Genomic DNA, 12,189 nt, shown 5'->3' with positions numbered 1-12,189 from the left:
GAAGCGAACAAAGAAAGTGGTCATACAGACGACCCCAAAGACTTATGCAATAAACCGAGGCAAAAGGAAAACAGGTGCTGAGAAAATGGCCGTGAGTCACAGCGCTTCAGAAGATGAACAGCAGACACGGAGGGCGGGGAAGAGAGAGAGAGAGAGAGAGAGAGAGAGAGAGAGAGAGAGAGAGAGAGAGAGAGAGAGAGAGAGAGAGAGAGGCCTGGGAATATAAGAGGGGAGTATTGGAAGGAGATAAGAGACAAGAAGAATTAGGTAGATGATAAGGAAAGAAGAACAAACGATAAACGATAAAGAGAGAGAGAGAGAGAGAGAGAGAGAGAGAGAGAGAGAGAGAGAGAGAGAGAGAATAAGAGGGGAGTATTGGAAGGAGATATCTGAGAGACAAGAAGAATTAGGTAGATGAAAAGGAAAGAAGAAAAAACGATAAACGAGAGAGAGAGAGAGAGATCGCAGAGGCTAGGAAGATAAGAGGGGAGTACTGGGAGGAGATGTTTGAGAGACAAGAAGAATTAGGTAGATGATAAGGAAAGATGAAAAAACGATAAAGAGAGAGAGAGAGAGAGAGAGAGAGAGAGAGAGAGAGAGATATGGAGGGGGCTTGGGAAGATAAGAACGGAGAACTGGAAGGAGATATTTGACAGACAAGAAGAATTAGGTAGAAGATAACGAAAGAAGGGAGAGCGATAAACGAAAAGAAAGGAGACTTAAGAAGATTGCAATGAAGGCAAGAGCGGAAGTTGACGAGATGGAAAAGGATGAAAGGAGATAAGGAGAAATAAGAAAGCCGGAAAGAAGAACAAGAGAGAGGTAGATGAGAAAGAAGTAGAAGAATTGAGGTGGGAGATGAGAAAGAAGTAGAAGAATGAGGTGGGAGATGAGAAAGAAGTAGGAGAATGAGTTAGATGAGTTAAGGGAGGAAAAGAAAGGCGTAGGTGAGATGGAAGGAGAATTAGGGAGACCGAAATGAAGGAGAGGAAGGAGGGAGATGAGATACAAAATGAGGAGAGAAGTGGTTGGAATGAAACAAGTGAAAGTAGAAAGCACGTTAGAGGAAAGGAGAGATAAGAGGTAGATGAGACTGAAAAGAAGAATGAGGTCGATGCGTTCAGGGAAGAAAAGAAAGAAGTTGATGGAGGGGGGGTGTGGGGGGGACGTCGAAGAAGGAACGCGAACTCTAATCCATCTAGTTTTTGCGTCTTCTTGTCATTACGCACGTCATTACGTCATAACCCTTTCGTTACACTCGGTTTGATCGCCTAATTGTCCACAGGGCTTCTACAGTTTCATCAGGACCCACCCACGCTCACACGAGATAGGCCTCAACAGCTGGTCTGGATATCTTGTTCCATATTTGGTTCCTTCCTGAGTCGTCCGCACTAATATTTCCATCAGGCTTTCTCGTCTTCGAAAAAATAGTGGTTGATATGCTTAAGAAAAAGATTGACAAAACACAAAAAGCTAGGATGGATACGTTAACGCAAACAAAACCGGAGCGATGATGAAAACGAAACAAACCGTATCATGAATGAAACATGTCAAGGACAACTTTTGTCTGTTCCAAAAAAGGAGAGCGTGACTCATCTAAAACCTACGACACAGAAGTCACGTTCTGTGACAATACAACAGGACGCATTTAAGTGATGCGACAACGGGCGGAGATGGGGACGAACAAAAAACTGAGGGAGAAATTTCTAATAAGGGTAAACGTGAGGGTACAAATGATTACAGTAATCTTCTTGTAAAGATGAAATCAAATAGAACACAAGTTATCAGACTGCGATCCCGTTTGTGTTCCCTATAAATTGGCATTCATTTCAAAATACTGTCTTGATATTCGCTTGAACTGTTGGAAACCTACTTTTATAGTTTAAGATGAATGCTGTTTTCCTTGTTTGGTTATATTTATGATTTCTTTTTTCATTCTCTTAGACTAACGATTTATTCAAGGACTTTTTATGGACCTTGGCGATGTTCGATAAACTAACATATGAGAGCAATTTCTAGATTTCTTTCTGGGTTAACGCTTTAAAAGTCAGTATGGTAGTTTCTTAAGGCTTTTCCTCTCTCTGAGGCTACTTCGTGAGAAGCTTCCAATATCTGGGCAAGTTTTCAACCATTTCAAAACAAACTTATAGAACATATACCATCTCCTTTGTCTTCTTAGTTTGATAACTTGGTTATATATATTGTATTGTACCTGACATACCAGTCACGGCAAACTTATACATCTGCTGATACATATATATACAGGTCATCTAAAAAGAATGATCAATTATTGTTTTGGTGGAGCAGCTGAAAAAAAAAAAATAGCCTAAACTATATTCTTTTTTTTTCAGGAGTAGCAGTTTCAACAAACGCTATATTCCTAATTGTACTCTCCCGCTGACTGAACTATCAATGGCACTCTTATTAACAAGACCACCTTCTTCGAGTATCTTTTTCAGTTAATTCCTCTCAGTAATTTGTAAGATATCATGGGTAATATATGACGAGTAAAGAACACTACTGTAGGTCCTCTGAAACCTCTGTTCTAAAGGTGCATAGAGGGGCCATCTCATGGAACATTAGTAGGGTTTCTGGTCCGGATCGACTTCCTGCATTATTCTTTAGGCCTAAAGGTTTTTCGTCCTTTTGTGCATGTGCTTCTTATCACTTATCTTGGAAATCTTCATGTTTTCTGTGTCTTTCCTTTCTTTGAAATACAGTTACTTTATCTCTTTACTTTCGGTCCTTTAACTGTTACTACTGCTGTAAGTTATGAAGCAGAAATGTTAAAGAATTTCAGTTTCCTCGGAAACTCCCATTTTCGCAGATACCTTCTCAGTTGAAGATAACGGCATCCTCATTCGTTTCTGGATACCTACTGCCATGTAATAAGAGAATCGGACAAAAGAAGCTGAATTTCACATTTATGATGAATCATGTTCTCCTCAAAAGTAGTAGTCATTCCGTACCTCAAAAAAAAATACATGTAAATCTCTCTCTCTCTCTCTCTCTCTAGAAGTTCTTAGTTCTATGCTTGGTGAGGAGAGAAAGCAGTATGGGCTCATTTCCATAAAATGTTGAATCATGTTCCCTCCAAAAGAAGGAGTCACCCCGTACCTCAAAAAAACAGAAACAAAAAGAAACTACGGGTAATATACATGTAAATCTCTCTCTCTCTCTCTAAGTTCTTAGTTCTATGCTTGGTGAGGAGAGAAAGCAGTTTAGGCTCATTTCCATAAAATGCTGGATCATGTTCTCCTCCAAAAGAAGGAGTCACCCCGTACCTCACAAAACAGAAACGAAACTACGGGTAACATACACGTAAATCTCTCTCTCTCTCTCTCTGTAAGTTCTTAGTTCTATGCTCGGTGAGGAGAGAAAGCTGTTTAGGCTCGTTTCCATAAAAACCCTTCGTGCTATTGTTGACCTAGGCAGTGCATTTATATCTGGTGGTCAACCGACTGTACAGGTCACATTCCAGGGGAAAAGGGGAGGAGGAAAATGACAGGCATGACTGATCAGTGCTCAACCAAAATATGTATCATCATATCATAATTAAAACCCGGGAAGCTAGTACGAGGTAATCACTGTTTCACCAGGGCGATCCCACCCACCAGATTTTAATCTGATATTCTCTCTCTCTCTCTCTCTCTCTCTCTCTCTCTCTCTCTCTCTCTCTCATGAATCTGATTGTTTTTCCTTTCCTTTTCTTTACATCCTGGGATTTTTTTTCCAAATATTGTAATCTTTAAGTTTTTTAAACAGACTAAATATAAAGGTCTAACACATAATGCTATATTTTGCAAGACTCTTTATACATATTGGTTCTATTCGATAAGACGTTCCGTCTACGTCCACAAACACACGCATATAATTATATAGATACACATATACATACACACGTATATACAGATGTATGTATATATATTGTGTGTATTTATGTGTAATATATATATATATATATATATATATATATATATATATATATATATATATATATATATATATATATATATAGAGAGAGAGAGAGAGAGAGAGAGAGAGAGAGAGAGAGAGAGAGAGAGATGGTATTCTCGCCCTTACAATTTCGTTTTTCTGTCTATCACGATGCAAAATGGATAGGATTAAACGGAAACTAGCGCTCCGCTGAATGTGTGACAGACCTCTCTCTCTCTCTCTTTCCATACATGTAACTTAACGTAAGTGTTAAATTGTGACCCAATTTGGGTAAAGTTATCCCAAAAATGTGGAGTACGGAAATTGGATTTAATATCAGTGGCTTCTCTGAGCACATCTTGAAGTGTTACAAACATCTAATAAATCATAATAGAAAATATAACACAATCTATCTGTCTCTCTTTCTCATACACACACACATGCACATACATGCACACACACACATATATGTATATAAATTTATATATATATTAGTAGTTTAACGGATATACTAATTTGTCGCATTCATAATTTAGAGACTATGTATATATGTATTACGTATTTTTTATATATATATATATATATATATATATATATATATATATAATCATACAAATATACATACATAAATACATATGTATATATATATATATATATATATATGTATATATGAAAATATATATAATGCATACATACATATAGTATCTATATGATGTAAAATATATATAATGCATACATACATATAGTATCTAAATTACGAATATGACAAATTAGTCTATCGTTTAATCTACTGTCTACCTCTTCCACCGGAAGAACTCATACTTATATACACACGTCAACAACATATATAAGGAGAAGAAGTGACTGAACGTTAGCGCAGGATGTCCAGTGGTGAAATAACTTTCGATTGAAATCTGGTTAACCAAATAATACTGGAATTTGTCAAAGGCCTTGAAATAAAGGCGACAATTAATACATATTAGAAAAATAAGAAAAAGGAAAAAAATCGGCTATTAGAGACTAGAGCCATACAAATCATGCAAAGAAGCCTCTGGCAGCGGTAGCGAAAAAAAAAAAAAAAAAGCAAAAAGAGCAAAATTGCGCTCATTTGCGGCCATTCGCTAACCATTAAAAAGTTAAAGAGGTGGAGGAGGAGATGGTGGTGGGCGGGAGAGGGGACGGAAAAGAACGAGAATGATGAGAAGGAATGAAACTCAGGAGGAAATTTGACTGTCTAACCTCCGGCCCCTTCGCTGCCACCCAGGACGACGTGGGAACAAAAAGGAACTACCTACGAATTCAAACTCCCCCCCCTCCCCTTTTTTTTTTACTACAGTCTTCTAAGGGGAAAAAAATGAACTAAAAACTTGTGCTAAATGAATGATTAGTCAGCTGTCAGATTTGCATGGCCATCTCTCTATTACGTATTTCCGGTGGGGTCGGAAGGGTCAGGGGCCACGACGCCATGTGAATGAGAAAGTTTATGTATCATAGACAGATCACGACCCCGCCATGAGGCCGGATGAACACTCAATTCTCTCCGATGTGTCCCGGATTCATAAGTACAACATTTGTGTTTCCCTTTCTAGACTGGCGATTATCTGCAAAGGCGTGAATTATCCCTTGAAAATTGAGTTAACATCAAAGAGCGCTACCGAAGCCACGGGAGAAATGGTTGGAGGTTTTCTATTAGCTTGGATATTGAGTGAATGTCTTATTTGGAAATATATATTTGCATCTACACGCTATATTTTAGAGCCACAACCTATAAAATCGTCTTTTCTCAAGTCGGAAGTGTTCAATTGTGAATGTGCTCTGTGAAATTATATATAGTTATATAAAGGGATCTGAACATCACCGGAACTTCTCTTATAGAGAGAGAGAGAGAGAGAGAGAGAAAGAGAGAGGTGAATTCTTATCTTTATCTTTATTTATTTATTTCCGTATTAGATATTTCCTACAAAGTTTCTTTCCATAAATTACACAGATTGTCACGAAGACTACATATTGCATTTTACCTCATTTCCACTAACGGAGACCTATATTACTCCTCATTTAGTATGCGTCCTCAACCCTTTACAGAGAGTCCACCTTTACAGTCGACACTAACTGATTGCAACATGACCTTGGCAGTTATTCCGCTTTAACTTCTCGGAAACATCCTGAATAACAGGCTGAATCTGTGGAGCCTCTCAAATCTTGCAATAATAACGATGTCATAAGAAAACTAATTTGCGATTAGGTAGAAAGAACCTCCCAACCATCTTTTTTTTTCTGGGGAGGGCTGGGAGGGGGGGTTAATCACACAGGTTCATGCAACACATCAGCGAAAGTTATTACTACATTAATTCTTTTATCGTGCCATATACATACCGTCAACTTTCAAAGATCCCGTAAGTATTAAAAATAGGCAAACTTAATTACCTGCCTTCATATAACTTGTTTTCTAAATTGTATTACTCAGTAAGCATCAAAAATCACAAACACGTTACCTAAATTTTTAGAATGCAAAAGTTCTACAATTACTTCCCATGAATTATATATATGAATTATATATATATATATATATATATATATATATATATATATATATATATATATATATATATATATATATATATATATATATATATATATATATAGATAGACATATGAATACAGAATGAAGCTTCGTCTTCTTAAGCAAGAGGCAATTGCGTATTTCTAAAATCTACTTCTTGAGAAAAAATTGTGGACTTTTACAGCCGAACGAAATCCTCGCGCTTACAAAACCACCCTCGAACACCGGCCAGTCCCTCTTATTGCGCGAACTCACACAATCCCACCTCGACACACAAGTAGCACCACGTAATTTACCTTCTTGCCAGGTTCTCACGCTTGACGTCCATGACTTACCTGTGGATGAGAAAATAAAGGAAAAACAATTATCTTGGAGTAGAGCTAACGTCTGTAACTGCTAATTAGAAAGAATAAAAAAAAAACAGCAGACTTATAAAAAAAGTCACACACCTGAAGAGAAGCTATCCACGTCAGAGATAAAAAGTTATTGTTCATAGTTTGCAAAAAATTGTCATAAGTAGTAGGGTATTTGGTTCAAAATCTCATGTATTAAAACCGTAAAATATAACTGAATGATTTAGCTGACGGCTCTTAAAAATAAGCAATGAAAATAGAACGGAGCTTATACATTCAAAAGTACATGAATGTTTTTAGGCTCACACGGGCGAGTCTTTTTTTTTTTAAACTATAATCTATCAAAACTTCACGCGATTCACGCGATAACTGAACTCGTTAGAATCAGGTAACTTTAGATTAGAACTGTATATACATTGAAGACCTGATTTTTCCATCTAAAAATGACTAATAAAGTACTGTGCACACACACACACACATACAGAGAAAGGTACATAAGCCTCATCTGCCTATCCATCCATTAGGCATATACAGTATATGTGGGGTTCCTCCATCATCATCCGCGCTGTGCGATTTATGGATGGGAAAGGGGATATCTCTCTTAACCATACGACCAGTCAACCGGATGGTGCTATTTAACCCTTTCGGTGCCGGCCGGACCCGTATATAAGTTTGTCGCAAATAAGCCTCGCTTATTTATGGTTTTCGAGAAAGGGAGGAAAACTAACAAAGCCGGCATTGTCGTGTTATGCAAATGTCGCCGGTGAACGTTACTTGGTGAGTTCATCTGGATGAATAGAGTAAAAGTTCACCTGGTGGCAGGGATGGACTGACTCCAGCTCAAGTTCGAGACGAACTCGACGAAATTTTAACATATGAATGGAAGTTAATCTACAATGCCTCTAGCAGGTCTAGTGCTCTGAACTTTGGCTACCACCAGGTATGTCATAAGGCTCGCCAGGTTTGTCAGGTATCATAAAAAATATTCACACTTTCAAACACATACTTAATTTTAAAAAATAATTTGGAAGTTAAAACACTTTTGTGGTAGTAATATATATAACATATGTATATGTGTGTGTGCGCGTGTGTTGTTCATCTCTATATGTCAAGACACAAACAGAACATTTGGATGAAGCGATGCTGTATTCGAGAAAAATATCACTTACCGTAATGGGACTGTCGACATTCAATTCAGCAAAAGAGTACTTGAGTAATCATAAAAAAAATCTGCTTTAGCGGAAATATTATTCAGGAATGTTTTATGTCTTCAGTGAGGAAAAAAAAAATAACTTTCTTCATTTTTGAATCATAAAATATAAATTCCTAAAATTCTGCTGCCTAACGTCAGTGACGGAAAACTCATCCACTAAAGGTACTTATGAAACAAACTAAGACAGAAGTAGCATATTTCCCACAGCCACTTTTCCACACACTGCAGCAGCCACTTCCCTTTTCGACAAGGGTGAGTCATGGAACCGTTAACGAGGGAGCATACAACTCCCATAAAACCGCATAGGAGAGCGTGTTTGGAGTTTTTTTCTTGACATCACGGCACACTTAACTCATCATCCCTAAGTGGCACCCTTCACTTTTGACGGAGAACACCATTTAGCGTAACAATAGTCAACGAACTCTACGACTTTTTCACTTTTTACGCGAGCCAGGAGATACCAGTCGACTTAGTTATTCTGTACTGCTGCTGGCCTTGTCCAGAGACTTTTTCGGGTAATCAAGAGAACCAAGGAGATTTTTGACCTCGTTTGAATAAATCATTCAACAGGATACACCCAGAGAAGACGAATCAGGGCCACTTTCACTCCGAGCTCAGTTTAACTGTCTTCCCTTGCTTCTGATATAGCTTTGTCTGCTCTTATTATTATGTTTGGGGTCTTCTAGAAGCATGTATTGCTTCATGTCGAGTGTAACCTTTTATACGCCAATTCTTTTATATTTCAAAGGCAACTGCTTTCCTCCTATTGAGCTGAACCTCTAATCGTAATAATCTGAAGCTAATTATGACTTTCGTAAATAAGGCTTAAAGAAATGGTGAAATTATTATTTAGATTACAAGCTGATAATGTCATAATTTGTTCCATAATCATAATCTAAGGGCCTTTCAATTAAAAATTTCATTAGTTTTCATAAAGTTTTTCACATGCTTCATTGTAATTGCTCAAGTGTAGAAGGAAGTGCTTACGACACCTAATCACATATTCCCCATACGTGAGAGAGAGAGAGAGAGAGAGAGAGAGAGAGAGAGAGAGAGAGAGAGAGAGAGAGAATTGCAAAATATTCCAACGATCTAAAGAATTTCTTACATTATGAAGTTCAGCAGGATATGAAAATCTGACTAGCTGAAGATAACTTAGAAACACAACCATGCATATACGCCTAAAATTAACAGGCGAGGAAAACAGGAGGAAGCCTCTCCGCTTCGAAGTGAATCCCATCAAAGTGCCACTGGTTGCTATGGTAACGAGAACGCTTTGCTGTGTGAGAAAGCACGGAAGAATTTAATGCGCCGGTTAGCAAGCTCGCTCTTGCATCTGAAAGGTCTTCCCCTCCATTCCAAATTAATCTAGTGCTGCTTGTTTTGTTCATGATAGCCTACCCAAACTACTATATGTGACTAAAGCTAATTTACTCATTCCTTAACTTGCAAGATTAGTCAGCATCGCAGCTGTGGCTATAAATGATTATTTTGGGAACGCAAAGCACTGACTAATTCATGTTTTCTATACAAAATTAGTCCGTAGGGCAGCTGCTGCTATAAACGGCTATTTTGAGATCGTTAAAAACGTCCTCTGTGTTGTGTCAAGAAATAAATCAGATTTAATCTCCTCTGTAAAAAAAAAAAAGTAATATAGATCAGGTACATCTTTCAACCTCAGTGGTTTCATTCATAGAATCTTTCTTCTTTATCTGGAATACCAGGAATCTTTGATCTAGCCGCCACGAACTTTCTCGAAGTACTTACGAGAGAGAGAGAGAGAGAGAGAGAGAGAGAGAGAGAGAGAGAGAGAGAGAGAGAGAGAGAGAGATGCCATTACACTGTGGAGGTTCTTATGATAGTGTTATTCGCAGAGAAAGCAATAAATCATTAGAGATAAAGCTAAAAGGAGAAATACAAATAATCTATAAAAAGAGGCAGTGATCTCTCAGGAATCTTAATTGAAAAACGGACTGAAAGAACTAATATTCGGAACCAAGCCTCTCTCTCTCTCTCTCTCTCTCTCTCTCTCTCTCTCTCTCTCTCTCTCTCTCTCTTACAAATGGCAAAAGGGTTAGAGTTTTCCTACAAAGGAGATTTTGTGAATGGGTTCGACCTACCCTTTTTTCTCTCTCGCTCACACCTGATGGGAGACAGCGGAGACGGACAAAGGCTGAATGAGAGAAGAAATGCGATTATCCTTTGTAGGCACAACCACAAGCCTCCTTCTTCTTCTTCTTTCCTAGTTAAACCTTAACTTGAGAGGCCAACCTCAATATACAATAAGATTAGGCCTCTACAGGTACACGCACAAATGCTATGCCTCTCTCTCTCTCTCTCTCTCTCTCTCTCTCTCTCTCTCTCTCTCTCTCTCTCTCTCTCTATCAGGTGGCCGTCGGAAATGAAGAACTAAAAAAAAAGTTGTCTCTTCATCAGTTTAAATGTCTTGTGTACACAGATGTTTGCAAGCCCGATGACATCTCTCTTTAACTCAGAGAGAGAGAGAGAGAGAGAGAGAGAGAGAGAGAGAGAGAGAGAGAGAGAGAGAGAGAGAGAGAGAGAATCGTCATTATCATAACTATGAGCATCAACACAGGAACAGAAACTCTTCACCTGTGCTGAGACCTCTGCAACGGGAAGATAGAACCTGCAACATAATCGCCAGAATACGGATTGTATTTCTAACGCCTCTATACCGAACCATTTCACCTGACTATCTAATCTATGCTTCGTTAACGCTGTGTTTACAACCCATATTCACAAGAAGCTTTATATTTAAATTAAAGCCTTTGTTGTTCACTTTGAACGGGCTTAGACAGCTGATATCCACTGCGAATGACAGGATTTCTACAGCATCTTTGGAAACGAAAATAGAAAAAAGTAAAATTGGCCAATAAGGACAAGAAACAAAAGGTAAAAAATGTCCTCGTTTGATTCTTTTAGATCTTGCTTTGGTTCCTGTATTCGACAATAAGTCCATACTCTTATAAATATTATCTAGTTTGCTCTGAAGAATTATACATTATACATATAAATATATACACCTTGAATGTTTGTGTGTGAAAGTTTCCTGACTCATACGAAATTAACACGCTCACACTCAGCCACCCATATTTATATACATTATGTATAATATATACAGTATATATATATATATACATATATATATATATATATATATATATATATATATATATATAATATATATATATATATATATATATATATATATATATATATATATATATATATATATATATATATATATATATATATATATGAGGATTGAGAGGGTTCTATCAATATAGACATCAGCACGTTAGGGTGAAGGATCATTCCATTATTCCTTTTCAAATACTTTATACGTTTCAGGACTAAAGTCCCATTTTCAAGCTATAAAAATAAAAGTTAAAAGTTAAAATAAAAACTCGGACTAAAATTTAAAAAAAAAAAACTTTATACATTTCTTATAAAAAAGTACAAAGGATAGGGAGGAGTGTGCTCAGGAGTGACTATTCGGGCCGGGTTCAGCTTGACAAGATACAGAGGTGTTGAGGAAGACTGGGTGTTTAACTGTGGAACTAGTTGTTTAATAAAAGACAAGATTGCTAAATATTGTTCGTTAGGAGTTTGGCCTATAATTTTAAAATCTTTGTAGTTTATGTCATATTTGCATTTCTTTGCATGTTCTTTACATGAAAATTCAGGATTAGTCAATTTGACGCCTGTTCGATAGCTAACGCCTCGATGAGAGTCCAATCTCACTTTGAGTAACCTCCGTGTGGAGCTGACGTACTTCCCAAGATTACATCTAGGGCAATTAAATAAATATACGACTCCTGAGGTCATTAGTGGATCGAGTTTCTCCTTATGTTTAAAACAGATCTAAAAGTGTTGCAGGGTATTAGCTTTAATTCAATGGCAGGTAAAAATTTCTCGACTAACGCCAACGATAGAAATTTAGGTCATGAATAAATGGGACACTTGCATATAATCTACTTAGGTATTTTTTTTGGATGGAAGATATTGTTTAAAAATTTGCTGAGGTGTTTATAAAAAGTTTGGATGGAAAGCAGTTGTCATGAAATATTGGTGGAGATAAGTTATTTCACTGTGAAATTTCTTTC

General features: G+C 37.3%; 1 protein-coding gene across 20 annotated transcripts in view; it reads right to left on the bottom strand.

Moving 5' to 3' along the window:
- Nucleotides 1–12,189, bottom strand: part of Ppn (Papilin) — a 337,156-nt gene that overhangs the window by 119,517 nt on the left and 205,450 nt on the right. For 12 of the 20 annotated variants that reach the window (XM_067121885.1, XM_067121878.1, XM_067121894.1 and 9 more), the window contains one exon: nt 6,793–6,831. The exons of the other annotated variants lie outside the window; for them this stretch is intronic. In XM_067121885.1, the coding sequence (XP_066977986.1) occupies nt 6,793–6,824 (32 nt within the window). In that variant the 5' untranslated portion in view covers nt 6,825–6,831. Of the gene's footprint in view, nt 1–6,792; nt 6,832–12,189 lie in introns of those variants that run through there. 20 annotated transcript variants of the gene reach the window in all.

This window comes from Macrobrachium rosenbergii, chromosome 20 (assembly GCF_040412425.1).
Source record: "Macrobrachium rosenbergii isolate ZJJX-2024 chromosome 20, ASM4041242v1, whole genome shotgun sequence".
Classification (NCBI taxonomy): domain Eukaryota; kingdom Metazoa; phylum Arthropoda; class Malacostraca; order Decapoda; family Palaemonidae; genus Macrobrachium; species Macrobrachium rosenbergii.
Note: the sequence above shows the minus strand (reverse complement) of the source record. Positions and strands in the feature narration are given on the sequence as shown.